Source organism: Crassostrea angulata, chromosome 10 (genome assembly GCF_025612915.1).
Source record: "Crassostrea angulata isolate pt1a10 chromosome 10, ASM2561291v2, whole genome shotgun sequence".
Classification (NCBI taxonomy): Eukaryota; Metazoa; Mollusca; class Bivalvia; order Ostreida; family Ostreidae; genus Magallana; species Magallana angulata.
Genome location: NC_069120.1, coordinates 16,520 through 30,318, shown reverse-complemented (window position 1 = coordinate 30,318; position 13,799 = coordinate 16,520). Strand labels below are relative to the sequence as shown.

At 41.5% G+C, this 13,799-nt stretch overlaps 1 protein-coding gene, 1 long non-coding RNA gene and 1 pseudogene across 2 annotated transcripts; 1 reads left to right on the top strand and 2 right to left on the bottom strand.

Annotated features, from left to right (window-relative positions):
- LOC128168029 (uncharacterized) lies at positions 1-1,194 on the bottom strand. Its single transcript, XR_008241285.1, has 2 exons — positions 725-1,194; positions 1-290 (listed from the first exon to the last, which is right to left on the bottom strand). It is a non-coding gene; the product is annotated as an uncharacterized LOC128168029 (long non-coding RNA).
- A 515-nt stretch (positions 1,195-1,709) lies between these two features.
- On the top strand, positions 1,710-4,113 carry LOC128164740 (uncharacterized; annotated as a pseudogene).
- A 1,056-nt stretch (positions 4,114-5,169) lies between these two features.
- On the bottom strand, positions 5,170-12,406 carry LOC128166792 (uncharacterized). Its single transcript, XM_052832173.1, has 3 exons — positions 12,327-12,406; positions 5,579-11,975; positions 5,170-5,227 (listed from the first exon to the last, which is right to left on the bottom strand). The coding sequence occupies exon 2, from the start codon at positions 11,869-11,871 to the stop codon at positions 5,779-5,781; it is 6,093 nt and encodes a 2,030-aa protein (XP_052688133.1). The 5' UTR covers positions 11,872-11,975; positions 12,327-12,406; the 3' UTR covers positions 5,170-5,227; positions 5,579-5,778.
- Positions 12,407-13,799: the final 1,393 nt, after the last annotated feature.

Below are 13,799 nucleotides of genomic sequence, written 5' to 3'. Positions count from 1 at the left end.
ATTAATTAAAATTCATATTTACTGTAAGACAAAGAATAAGACAATATTTTTACATTGCTTTTACATATTTAGTATAGTTTGAATCGACACATATTGAAAGTAATTGTCCTAGTATGGGAACTGGTAAGGTCCTTCACTGTAGTCTATTGCCACTTGGTCTAAACAAGAATAGACTGGTAAGGTCCTCCACTGGACAATGTTCTCTACTGGCCACTTAGTCTACACAAGACTTCACCAATATTCGGCAACCATCGATGAAAGTGGTTTACACAATGGCTGGAAAAAGGGACCTGCGCCAACATAGTACACAAACACATTACGTACATGACAAAAGCAACTGTGGATTTTACACCAATACGCACCATACTTTACTTACAGGGTATACGGTCATGAATGACGCACTTAGCATAGACGCTTATTACACGCAAAATACTGATATACAGTCTTAAAGAAGACTTAACTATAAAGCATGTTAGCTTTTACAGTCACAAAATACCAACTCAATTACTTAAATGCAGTGTTGCATAATACTACTCATTACAACAAAAGGAATATGACCATAATAGTCCGCCATACTTATAATAGATTCAAACACGTGTATCTAAACAGACATTTAAATTCAAACGTAACAAATAAGCATAAAAACGATTGGAATACCATGACTGGGTGTTTTAGAACAGTAATGAACGAAATGACGATAAAATTGACAATTAATAAATCTCACCTCAGAAAAAGCCAGTACCAGGTTCACTCCAGAGTTTGCACACAGCTATTTATATTAACAATATGCATAGTGACTGGATGGTATGCACGAGAGAAGTATAAGTACGTCCTTCCCTCTGGACTGCCGCGTCCAAACTGTTACTGCACGGACTGGCGGGTTTAAGGCCCAGTGAACTGAGGTTCAATATGGGTATTTACAAATACTTAAAGCCGAACACCGCTCGTAAATAGGCACCGTCACACAGATACCTGGTATATAAACCCTTCGATTTCGTTACACCCGATTGCACACCTGAACCTCGTGGCCGACATGTAGTATTCCTTTCGTGGTCTTTAGATTTTATTCATTTTTTTCTTATCTTATGTTCATTTTCTGTTCGTAAATAGTGCATTGACCAATTTATTTGATGTTAGTATTCTCCTGGCTTCAAAAAGTGCGTAAAATTTGATAATTTCATCGCGACCGGGTAACACGGCGAGCCGAAATGTACGTCCACACAGGTGAACTTAGTCAATTGTAGTTCCATATATATAGAGACAATTTCTTTTCTTTCTTCATTTTTTGGCACCTTATTTTAGGCCTATAGTATTGATTTTGGACTCAGTGGCTAGGAGAATTATTACTTTGGGGGAATTGTCACACTAATTTCAATGGAACTATTTTTTTAGATGCGCATGATGTTACTTCCTGGATGGTGCTGAGCCTGTTTATCAACATGTGAAACCCACGTGAACCTGGGGGTAGGTATGTTTACTCTCAATTATCTCTCTTAGAAACGGCATAAGGCGTAATTTTTCTGATCTAAAATTTTTCTTGAAGAATTTAATTAAAATTTCTCTTTCATGAATTATATGCTGAGAGTATAGTTAATTAATTCACTGAATTAAAGCTATATAGTAACATATAGTGAAATTAATTCCTTGTGTGAGACCTAAATGCCCAGTGAACTGAGGTTTAAGATCGTTCTATTGCTGATAGAATTGAGATGTCAGTTGATAAGAAAGGTCGAGAGATAATTTCAGAGGAGGATTATAAGATTGATTTTGCTGGTGCTGATGCTAGTGCACCTAAGATGGAGGATAGGAAATCGATGTCAGTTAAGATTGAAGAGAATGCCCCTCCACTTGACCCACTTTCTGAACAATTTGAATTTGAAAAGGGTGATGAACTTAATGGTGTAAAATTAAAAATTAATGCAAAAATTTCACCTCTAAGTAAACAATTTGAAAACGGTGATGAGCTTAACGGTCTGAAATTTAAAGTTAATACCAAAGATCAATCTCAAGATGAAAGAAAAAATGGTTACAGTGAAAGTGATGAGAGTAGTGTTACTAACGTGTATGAAGTTAATCAAGCACAGTTTCTCAGAATCCCACAGTTCTCTTCGGATGATCCGACGCAGAAGGGATACTTGTCGTATAAAGAGTGGCGTTACGAGGTACCACGTTTAAGAAATGATCCCGGAGTTTAAGAAAGTAGCACCATTTAGAGTGTGTTATAGCCAATTTAACATTATACAACACTATTCCGGATTGAGTTTGAATTTTAGAATATTCCGGATTTCCCGGGATTCGGTTTTGTTATTAGGATTTTTCACGGGGCACGAGCAGTTTAGTTTTTTTCCTAGTCTCTGTGCTGAATACCATTTACATTTACCATGTTTACCATGTCTGTTTCTACGAGAGAAAACTTCTAAGTTGGTAAGTTTAACATGAAATCTGCTTGTGTATTGTTTTAAGCAGAAAGTTATGTATAAACGATAGTTATAAATGTGAAAACAAAAGTGTTCAACTGTAAAGATGTATTTTTAGTAACATGTTAGAATGTTAGTACGAGTGATATATATAAGAATGTGTATATAAATTTAAAGATACAAATATCATCGGAGCATGTTTCTATTGTATGATAATATCGGAATTTAAGGTTTCATTTTTTGGCATGTGATATTGTGTGCATTCTATCATAGGCATAAATATATAGTCATTCATTTTGAATTGTGTGATCTGCTAGTAGTACGGGTTTCGTTATATTGCTAATTTACTAGAGCATATATAAAAAAGAAAATATTGGTTACAAGAACACAGGGCATATATTTACTAGAGTGATATTTGTCATGTGCTGAGTGTAACCAGATAGCCGTATATATATGAAATATAATTTTATGATTGTATTCTGCTTTACGTTAATTAGTCATTAGCTTGTTGTGCACTCGATACGAAATAAGTGTATAGTGAACAATGTTGAAGGTCATTGACCGAGAGGGACAACTGCGTAGTTAGAACTCGTGGTGTTAGCTGGATGACCAGGAAGAATAAACTCTCGATGATGATTGGACTTTGGAAAGCGGTCAACGGATGCAAGACTCTTAATTGTAATTAACCTTTAACAATGGACTTCGTTTATAAGTCACTTATGAACTGTGACCCGAAAGGATGTACTAACAATTGCTTATTCTATTTTACTGATTTTTATACTTATGATTTGATTAATAATTAGTAGATGGATTTTAGACTGATAGCAGATTGATTATATATTGCTTTTATACTACTATACGATAACAGAGCTTAATAAATATAATAAAACTCCAACTGACTTATGATTTCAAAAGTCTAAAGAATAATAACAGAGGGATCACATGAGTGTGTTTTGTTTGTTTATTCATAGCATCAAAACTTATGTATTTTTTTCTTTGTATTTCCAGTTAATCACATCGTCACATCACGTGTCTTCACATCAAGTCACGTCATCATATCATAAATCATCATTCTAGTTTTTCAGTGATTGAATAAAGATGTGCATTAGCAACAAGTTGCCTCTTGATTGGTGGTAGTCAGAACAGAGTGTTAGAAGGTCCCTAAGGGGTACAGCAAAGGAAATGTTGACTACATTGGGGGAGAAAGCCAGATTAAGAGATGTACTTTAAAAACTTGACATACTTTTTTGGGAAGTCTCAGATAATAGAATGATTATGCAGGAATTTTTTGGTGCTTATTCATTACCAACAGAGTGTGCTACTTCCTTTGGGTGTAGATTAGAAACAAGTTTGCAGAATGCAATAGACAATGGGTATCTTGACAAAGCCTCTAAGAATGACTCACCTAGACATAAGTTTTGGATCTCTTCAAGATAAAAAAAACTCAAAGGTCAGACCCGACATAAATATGATTCCATTACCAAATATGATAAGTTGTTGTTAGAAATTAGATGGGTTGAGAAAGAATTGTCTTTATGTACAAAGTACAAAAGCTGATGAGAGGAAGGGAGTTGTACATCACGGTATGTCAACTGATTCAGATTTACAGGTACTTGAACATAAAATGAACAAGGAAATGGAAGACATGGAAATACACTTGATGATAAGTTGGACGAATAGTTCAATCAGATATTAGCTAAGTTAGATACTAGAAAAAAGACTGGGTCAAATAACAAATTTCATGGAGGATGGAGTAGAGACAGCAATGGACGAGGTCTAGGCAACTATAGAGGTAATGTTTGCCAAGTAAGAGGACATAGTAGACGCAGCTACCAAGGCAGAAAACAGAACAGGGAAGTTTACTACTCAAATAATTCAGGTAAACCCCCACACAGGTAAAGGTCTCTGTGGATGGCCGATCAGTGACCAGTTCTACTCAAGGCCAACATATTATGTGTGAGTTAGTGGTGAGTCAAATGAAATTATGATTGAAATACGGAGTGCGCATCAATGTTAAGGCGTCCCGATGCTAAAACACGGCTTGAAAACGATATTATTTGAATCATCGCAAAACTACTTTGACCGGGGGTATTTCTTAAAATCTATGTTACATTTATTGACATCGATGTTAAACATTATATTTAATGCATTTTTGTGACGTCATATGTACTTTGTAATCACGTGACGGGCGAATCCTAATATTGCAAATGATCTATTTAAATCGCATCGGCGCAGGTGATTAATGACATTAAATCATACATATTTTGAGGAAAAATCCTTTGTTAAGTCATATACTTTGAAGTTCTTGCTTGGGAAAGAAACAGATATTTCGTTTATGGAAGATATTGTTGAAACAATCCACAAAATCATCAAAATAATGCACATTTTTACTAATCAAAAGCGATTTACAAAAATTGGGGTAAATCCTTAGGTTTCCCAAGCACGATTCACATTGGTACTTATATTCTCTACCAATTTTACGTAAAATATTCTAAAATTGTGTTGATCTTTCACCTGCGCCAAGCTGGTTTTACATACATTAAAATTTCTTAATTCGTTTGTTTACACGTAACAGGGAGAGTCTCCAAACCACTAGTTTATAAATAGTATTTTACTTAAAACGAAGCTTTAAAACTGCCAACTATTTGATACAGGTTTTTAATATGAATGAATTCTGTACGTTTAGCATTAACAGCAGCATCTTTGTGAAGGAAATGTGCTGTTCTGCCCCAATAAAAGTCGGACTCACAAGTGTCGGTGAAATCAGTTTATTTGGGAGACAGATAACCGTCTCAGACGACGGTAAAAAGCTGTAACAAAAAAAATGTAACAATCAATGACTGGTACAGGTTTCCATACAAAAAATATTAGGACAGAGTTTGCAATTAGATTATGAAACCTTACACATATGATTTAAACAGTTGAATTCAGTCTATTCATATGATAAACAGCAAGTTAAAGTAAATTAATCAACTGCAACTCGAAATTAAATGACCAGAAATATGATGGACAAAATGGCGCCCCATACACCGAGCACATGGTAAACATAAAATACAAGATTTCAAGAATATGCATCGCTTAGCATTACTGACATGAAACATACAGATAATTCACATAAAAATATGTTGAAATAACCTAGTTTACAAATGTCAAAGACTTACACTGTGGATTACAAGCCTCGATACAGAGAATCAGAGTTGTGCATACATCGAGTATGGCGCGGTTTTCCAACATAAAAAATTAAGTCGTACGACAAATCTTTCGTAACAAAAAATAAAATGTACACGAAACATGACACTCCCCGTCTGATATATAAAATTATATCACACAAGATTTGAATACAATTTAGTACAGAAAACATTCAGTTCTCCAATAATAAAATGAGTTCCGTCACTGGTCTGACGTAAGAGGTGGTCTTGCCGTCCTTGCTGACACGTACTTCAACCTTGCGAACCAAGTTGTCCTTGCCAGGAAACGTTGCAGTAATGCGTCCAAGCGGCCAGTTGTTGCGATGGGTTTCGACATCCTTTAACAACACTATGTCGCCAACACTAATGTTACGTTGACCATGATGCCACTTCTTACGCGCTTGCAAGGTATGCAGGTATTCCTTCTTCCATTTGTCCCAGAACATCTTGGCGAGGTGCTGTACTCTCTTCCACTGTACCTTGAAGAGGTCCTTAGCAGTTGTGTCGCATACAGCTTCGGTCGGTACATCCGTCTTCTGAGTAAGCAAAATGCTTGGGGTAAGGACAAAAGGCGAGTCTGGATCTGACGAAACGGCGGTAAGTGGGCGAGAATTTATGATCGCACTTGCCTCGGCCAGAAAGGTGGTAAGTACCTCGTGCGTAAGACCCTGTGCTGAATGATCCTTCAACATGTTGTCCAATATGCGCCGTGTCAACCCTATCATGCGCTCCCAAGCTCCACCCATATGGGATGCATGGGGCGGGTTGAAAATCCAGGTTGTTCCCCGAGAGTGCAGGAAATCCTTGACCTGACGATCTTCCACGTTGATTGCGTCGATCTGTAGAGGGTCGGTAGCGCCAACAAAGTTGGTTCCTCTGTCGGAACGGTACTCCTTTACCTGTCCTCGTATGGCTGTAAAGCGCTTCAGGGCGTTGATGAAGGATGATGCGGACATCTCCTCTACTACCTCGACATGGACTGCGCGTGTCACCAGACATGTGAACAGTGCTGCCCATCGTTTGCCGTTGGCTGGAACTCCCCGAGTGCGACGAGTCACGACGTCCCAGGGCCCAAAGATATCTACTCCAACCGAAGTGAACGGTGGCTCTCCTGGCAGTATGCGGTCTGTAGGCAAGTCAGACATCTTCTGGGTTGCGAAGCTCCCACGTTGTCGCCGACAAGTAACACACTTGTGAATGAGGGACGAAACAAGGCGCTTGCAGCCGGTGACCCAGAACCCACAGGACCTGACCTTTCCCTCCGTAAAGTGGCGCCCTTGGTGTTGCACCAGTTGATGGTACTTGCGTACAAGTAAGGTCGCAATGTGATGCTTCCCCGGTATCAGTATAGGGTTCTTGCAGACAGTCGCATCGTTGAGATGTCTTAAGCGTCCACCAACTCTAACAATACCATCGTCGTCGAGGAACGGACTCAATGCAAGAATGCTGCTATTCTTCGGCAATGGTTGTTTGGACCTCAGACAGTAAATCTCCTCACAATAGACTTCTCTTTGCACTGTCTTGATAATGTAGTTTTCTGCTCTTTGAGAGTAGTCTATGGACTTCGGTAAAATCTGTGATCTACCTCCCTTTCTGCTTATGATGAATCGCTGGAGCAGGGCGATACCCTCGACCAATCTGTCCCAGCTGGAAAATCTCTCATATCTCTGAGTTCCAAGCATAGGTTCACACTCAGTCTTCAAACATACAGGTCTGACTTCTCTGTCTGACAGAGGTTCCTGTAGGGGAAACCCTTCTGCCTTGGTTTCGTCGTCAATGCGCTGCAGGTGAGTAGTTCCTCTAAGCCAAGCACACTCTCCAATGTCCTTAGGAACTACGCCTCTAGTGCCCTCGTCAGCAGGGTTGAGGTGTGTCGGCACAAAGTTCCACTGCGACGGCTCACTAAGGCTTCTGATTTTCTCGACCCTGTTGGAGACGTAAATAAAAAATCGTCTCTTATCATTGTGGATATACCCCAATACCACACGACTGTCGGAAAAATACTTCACCGAGTCGAACATTATGTCCATGTGATCCATGACTATCTGCGATATCTCAATGGCTAGAACAGCTGCACAAAGCTCTAAACGGGGTATGGTATGGCCTGATACTGGTGCCACTTTAGACTTCCCTAGTAGAAATCCAGTCATCGCAGAGCCATCTTCGTAGTACACCTTCATGTAAGAAACGGCAGCTATGGCTTTCTCTGACGCGTCCGCATATGTCCACAGTTCCTTTCTTACTGCCTTGCTAAGATGTACCACGGTTGTTCTGGGTATGTGGATCTTCTCCAACTCCTTCAGAGATGAACTCCACTCTTCCCAGCTTGCCAGAATATGGTCCGGCAGCGGCTCATCCCAGTCTGAGGTACAGGTCACTACGTCTCTAAGAATGAGTTTCCCGCTGATGATAACAGGTGAGAGAAAGCCTAATGGATCGAAGAGGCTGTTCACTGTCGACAGTACACCTCTGCGTGTTGTGGGCTTGTCATCAGTAGAGATGCGGAACTCGAACATATCACTCGACAAGTTCCATCGCATACCAAGACTCCGTTGCACGAGCTGGTCCTCATCAAGGTTCAGGTCGTAGATGTCCTGTGCTAAGTCTCGTGGCTCAAACGCCTTCATGACATCCGCGCTGTTTGATGCGAACTTGTGGAGCCTTAGGTTCCCGTATTGCTTCAATGCGTCCTGGGTTCTGCACATCAGGTCTACTGCTTCTTGGCTTGTTGAGCATGATGTCAGACCATCATCAACGTAGAAGTTCCTCTTGATGAACTCCTTGACATCAGGTCCATGGCTTTCCTCAGATAGTTCTGAGATCTTCCTGAGGCCCAGTGTCGCTATGGCCGGAGAAGGACTATTACCAAAAACGTGGACCTTCATTCGGAATTCTGTTAGTTCCGTTCCGATCTCGTTGTCCTTGTACCAAAGGAAGCTGAGAAAGTCTCTGTGCTCTTCTCTGACGGTGAAGCAGTGAAACATGTGCTGCACGTCTGCTACGACAGCAATCATCTCCTTCCTGAAACGAAGCAACACTCCAAGCAAGCTGTTGGTGAGGTTCGGGCCAGACAGCAGTTGGTCGTTCAAAGAGGTTCCCTTGAACTTCGCAGAGGAATCAAATACGCCCCGGATCTGGTGAGGTTTCTGAGGGTGGTAGACCCCGAAGAGAGGAAGAAACCACTGCTCCTGCGTTGACTTGGAAGTGGGTGCTTTCTCAGCATGATCGTTGTCGAACAGCTTTGTCATAAAGGTCGCAAAGTGTTCCTTCTTTACTGGATCTCTCTTGAGACTTGCGTCCAAGGCTCGTGCACGTCTCAATGCAACCTCATAGTTGTTTGGTAGTCGTAATCTTGGTTGGCGGAAGGGTAGGGGAGCTACCCACTTTCCATCCTCACCTATCAATAGTTCTTTGTTCATGATGTCCATAAACATCCTATCTTCCACTGATGATCCCACTTTGTTATCATCTGGTGTGCGTCTGAATAAGTGTTCATCAGATGAAGTGTCAGATACCCGTAATCTGTTTGTCACATCTCTGGTTGGAAGCTTCTCTCTCACGGATAAGTACTGGGCACATGGTTCAAGAATAGTTCCACGTCCGCTGTCCGTGATGAAGGTCTTGTACACATTCGCAGCTCTTGGTCTGTGTTGTCCAGACAAGCATGTGTCGCCGATGATCGTCCAACCAAGGGGTGACCTCTGTGCAAATGGTTCGTGGTCACGTCCTATGCGCTGCTCAAGAACATGGTGGACTTGAGGAAGGTCTCTTCCTATCAGCAACAGAATTTTTCTTGAAGCGTCAATGGGTAGGATGTCGCCGGCTATATCCCGCATGTGCTTGTGCTGAAGAGCAACGTCAGGTGTAGGGATCTCTTGGTAGTTGTTCGGTATTTCATCACACTCTAACGTGCACGGCAAGGGTAGTCTGGTCTCACCCCTGGCTGATTCAATATAGAGTCCTGAGGCAGTTCTCCCGAAGGTTGTCACTTGTCCAGAACATGACGTCATCAGGTAAGGTATTGTCTCTGTATTGATGTTCAGCAAGTCAAACAATTCCTTCTTAGCCAAGGTCTTGTTACTCTGGTCGTCAAGCATAGCATACAGAGAGACAGCTCTTCCATCATAGGTGACAGTCGCGGGAACAATTCTTGCACAAGATTTTCCCTTAAATTCCTTCCCTACTTCTGTGCAGTTGCTGTTTATGGTTGTGACGTGCTGTTCTTTTGTTACTTGCTGACGCCTAGGAGCCTCCTCCCCGCCATGAACTGATGAGGCCCTTCCAGTGGTAGGAGCTGGTGACGAATCAACATGGAGAGACGTAGTGTGGAACTCACTTCCGCATTCCTTGCACATGATGGCCTCTTTACAGTCTTGTTTCCTATGACTTGCGGAACAACACCGAAAACAGAGTCTGTGTTCACGGAGCAACTTCATACGTTCTTCAATAGGCTTGGCCTTAAACACTCGACAGTTATTGACACTGTGTTTAACACCCGGACCGGTGTGAATTATACACACATCAAGCTTCGGCTCGCTCAGATTTCCGGATCCTGTTGGTTGATACACTGTGGTTTTCTTCGTGTTCACTCTTCCCCTTGGAACGTTCATAGGCTGCTTTTCGTTGTGGTTAGCGTCAGTGTGATACGCAAAACTTGGGTCGTTTTTCACTCTGCTCATCTCCTTCATGAAGTCAACAAACACACCAAAGGGTGGAAACACAGTCTGATGTTCAAGCTTGTACTTCATGGCTCTGTTGGTCCATTTCTCCTGCAGGCCATACGGAAGTTTTGAAATGATGGGTCTAATCCCTGAGGATGAGTCTAGATAGGCCAACATTGCACTGTACTTCGGATCCTCCTTCAAAAACTTCATCTCCATAAGAATGTCTGACAGATCGTAAAGTTTTTGATGATCTCTGTTGCCAAGCTTTGGGAAACTCAACAGTTTGGCTCTTACGGATGCTTCCACATGTTCTGGTGCACCATAGCGCTCATCCAACCTTTCCCAAAGTCTTCTTAGTCCTCTTGAGATGTCGAAGATGTTGGATGTCCTCATGCTTGTTGCGTGCTTCTTAGATTCCGGACCTAAGTACTTGATAAGAAGGTCCATCTGCTCGGAGTCCAAGACTTGAAGCTCATTCACTACACACATAAAGCTGTGTTTCCAGGCACTGTATGATTCTGGTCTATCGTCAAAGTGAGTAAGTCTGGAGAATAGCAAGTCCTTCCTCAGGAGGAATCGGGTAACATCAGTTACTTGTGGTCCCTGATCAGTCACAAGTGGTGATAAGGGGTGTGAGGCAGCCACATACGGTTGTGCGACAGGCACGTGAGGGTGTGCGGTAGGCACGTGAGGGTGTGCGGCAGGCACATGAGGCTGCGCGGCAGGCATGGATGGCTGTGCGGCAGGCACGTGAGGTTGTGCGGCAGGCACGTGAGGTTGTGCGGCAGGCACGTGAGGTTGTGCGGCAGGCACGTAAGGTTGTGCGGCAGGCACGTGAGGTTGTGCGGCAGGCATGTGAGGTTGTGCGGCAGGCACGTAAGGTTGTGCGGCAGGCACGTGAGGTTGTGCGGCAGGCACATAAGGCTGTGCGGCAGGCACGTTGGGCTGTGGGGCAGGCACATAAGGCTGTGCAGTAGGCACGTACGGCTGTGCGGCACGCACATAAGGCTGTGCAGTAGGCACGTACGGTTGTGCGACAGGCACGGACGGCTGTGTGTCAGGAACCAAAGGCTGTGCTGCAGGTACATAGGGTTGTGCATCCGGGTCAAGTTGAGTCGGATCGGAAGTACCGGTCAGTAGTCCTGGCGATGCAGAAGGTTGACGTGGAGTGGATTGATCCTGTCCTGGTTTAAAGTTGCTGACTTCGCCTAAGGAACTCGTTCGTCTCTTCATAGGTGACATCTGTATCATGGTCGATTCAAAGGCTTGACAATCAGCTTCAGCTTCTGCAGCCTCTCTCTCGAGATGTAGCATTTCCATTGCAGCATCGAGTTCCACTCGTTGTTTCCTGAGCTCCAATTCTCTGGCGGTGTATGCCATCCTAGCCTTTGCTCGGCTTACATCAGCCCTCTTCTTCGCTAAGATGTCGGCAAAGGAGTCCTCATCCTGATAGTACTCTTCCTGATACTCCTCTTCATCTTGTGTGACGTACTGCCTCTTGCCATCAGTCGTCTGTGATTCCCGGGCATCCTCTGTAGGGTCAGGAGTGACCTGGGTGCCCTCTGTTGAGTCGGGAGTGATCTGCTCTGCTGAGGTAGACATCCTAGTCTTTTTACTGTTCTGCCCCAATAAAAGTCGGACTCACAAGTGTCGGTGAAATCAGTTTATTTGGGAGACAGATAACCGTCTCAGACGACGGTAAAAAGCTGTAACAAAAAAAATGTAACAATCAATGACTGGTACAGGTTTCCATACAAAAAATATTAGGACAGAGTTTGCAATTAGATTATGAAACCTTACACATATGATTTAAACAGTTGAATTCAGTCTATTCATATGATAAACAGCAAGTTAAAGTAAATTAATCAACTGCAACTCGAAATTAAATGACCAGAAATATGATGGACAAAATGGCGCCCCATACACCGAGCACATGGTAAACATAAAATACAAGATTTCAAGAATATGCATCGCTTAGCATTACTGACATGAAACATACAGATAATTCACATAAAAATATGTTGAAATAACCTAGTTTACAAATGTCAAAGACTTACACTGTGGATTACAAGCCTCGATACAGAGAATCAGAGTTGTGCATACATCGAGTATGGCGCGGTTTTCCAACATAAAAAATCAAGTCGTACGACAAATCTTTCGTAACAAAAAATAAAATGTACACGAAACATGACATGTGCGGTATCATACTACTTTGATATTATTCACTTTAAACATGCCCGCGTGAAAAGATGAATGCACTTATTGATAGTGGTTCTATGGTATAAACTGTATCACTAACACGGTACAAATTATTAGAAAATCAACCATAATTGAGAACTTTAGCAAACCTAGGTTTGGAAGTATCAGTAGCAGACGGTTCACTGTTACAATACAAGGGGTATTTTGAATGTACTTTAAAGATTCCATTCCTTGATATTGAGTTCTTTGTGCCTATGTTGGTTGTACAAGATACAGAATTCAACAAAAAGTGTCCAATTATCATTGGTACTAATGTACTTACAATTTGTAGACATGTATTGAATAACAACATTTCATGTACTAGCATTCCTATACAATGGCAAAGGGCATTAGATACTTTAAAGTGTCAATCTTACCAGGTTAGATCAACATGTAAGAAAAGTGACATTATTGAACCAAACAAATCAATTTTTGCAAAAGGGAGAACAAATGGTGTACCTATAAAAGAAAGTATGACTTAGACTACAGAACATTGTGACAACGATTTAAGTTTACAGTGGGTCCAAGAGTGGTTGAGTTGTCAGGTTCTATTAAACCAACCGTACAGGTTACAGTTTGTAATATCACTGCTAAACCGATCACAATTAAGCGTGGTATGATACTTTGTAACTTAAAACAAGTTAAGACTGTCAACAATTAGTGCAACATAAAATTGAATTAGAGGATGAAACTCCATTCAAACAACCGTACAAGATAATACCTCCTAATATGTTAGAAGAGGTTAGGGAGCATCTTAAAGAAATGTTAGATTCAGGGGTTATCAGAGAATCTAATAGCAACTGTTGTGTTAGTCCGCAAATCCGACGGATCTCTTCGCTTTTGCATTGACATGAGAATGTTAAACTCAAAAACGAAAAAAGATTGCTTTATGCTACTGCGTTTTGAGGACATTGTCGATACTTTGAGTGGAGCGAAGTATTTCAGCAAATTCGACATCAGATCTGAATAATGGCAGGTGGAGATATCAGAGAAGGACAAACAAAAACCTGTTTTTTGGGAAAGTAATATAGGATTGATTTTACGAATGCAATTGGATGTGTTTTGGACACTTACAAATGCTCCTGCTACTTTTCAACGCTTAATGGAAAATGTATGGGCGAAATTCATCTTAAAGAATGCTTGATTTTTCTTGATGATATTTTGATATTTTCTAACTCATTTGAAGAGCATTGTCAACTATCGGAAATTTTTTTTAAACAGCTTGCACACCACGGATTGAAACTTTAACCAGCAAAATGCAAATTGTTTAAAAAGTCTATTTCATATTTGGG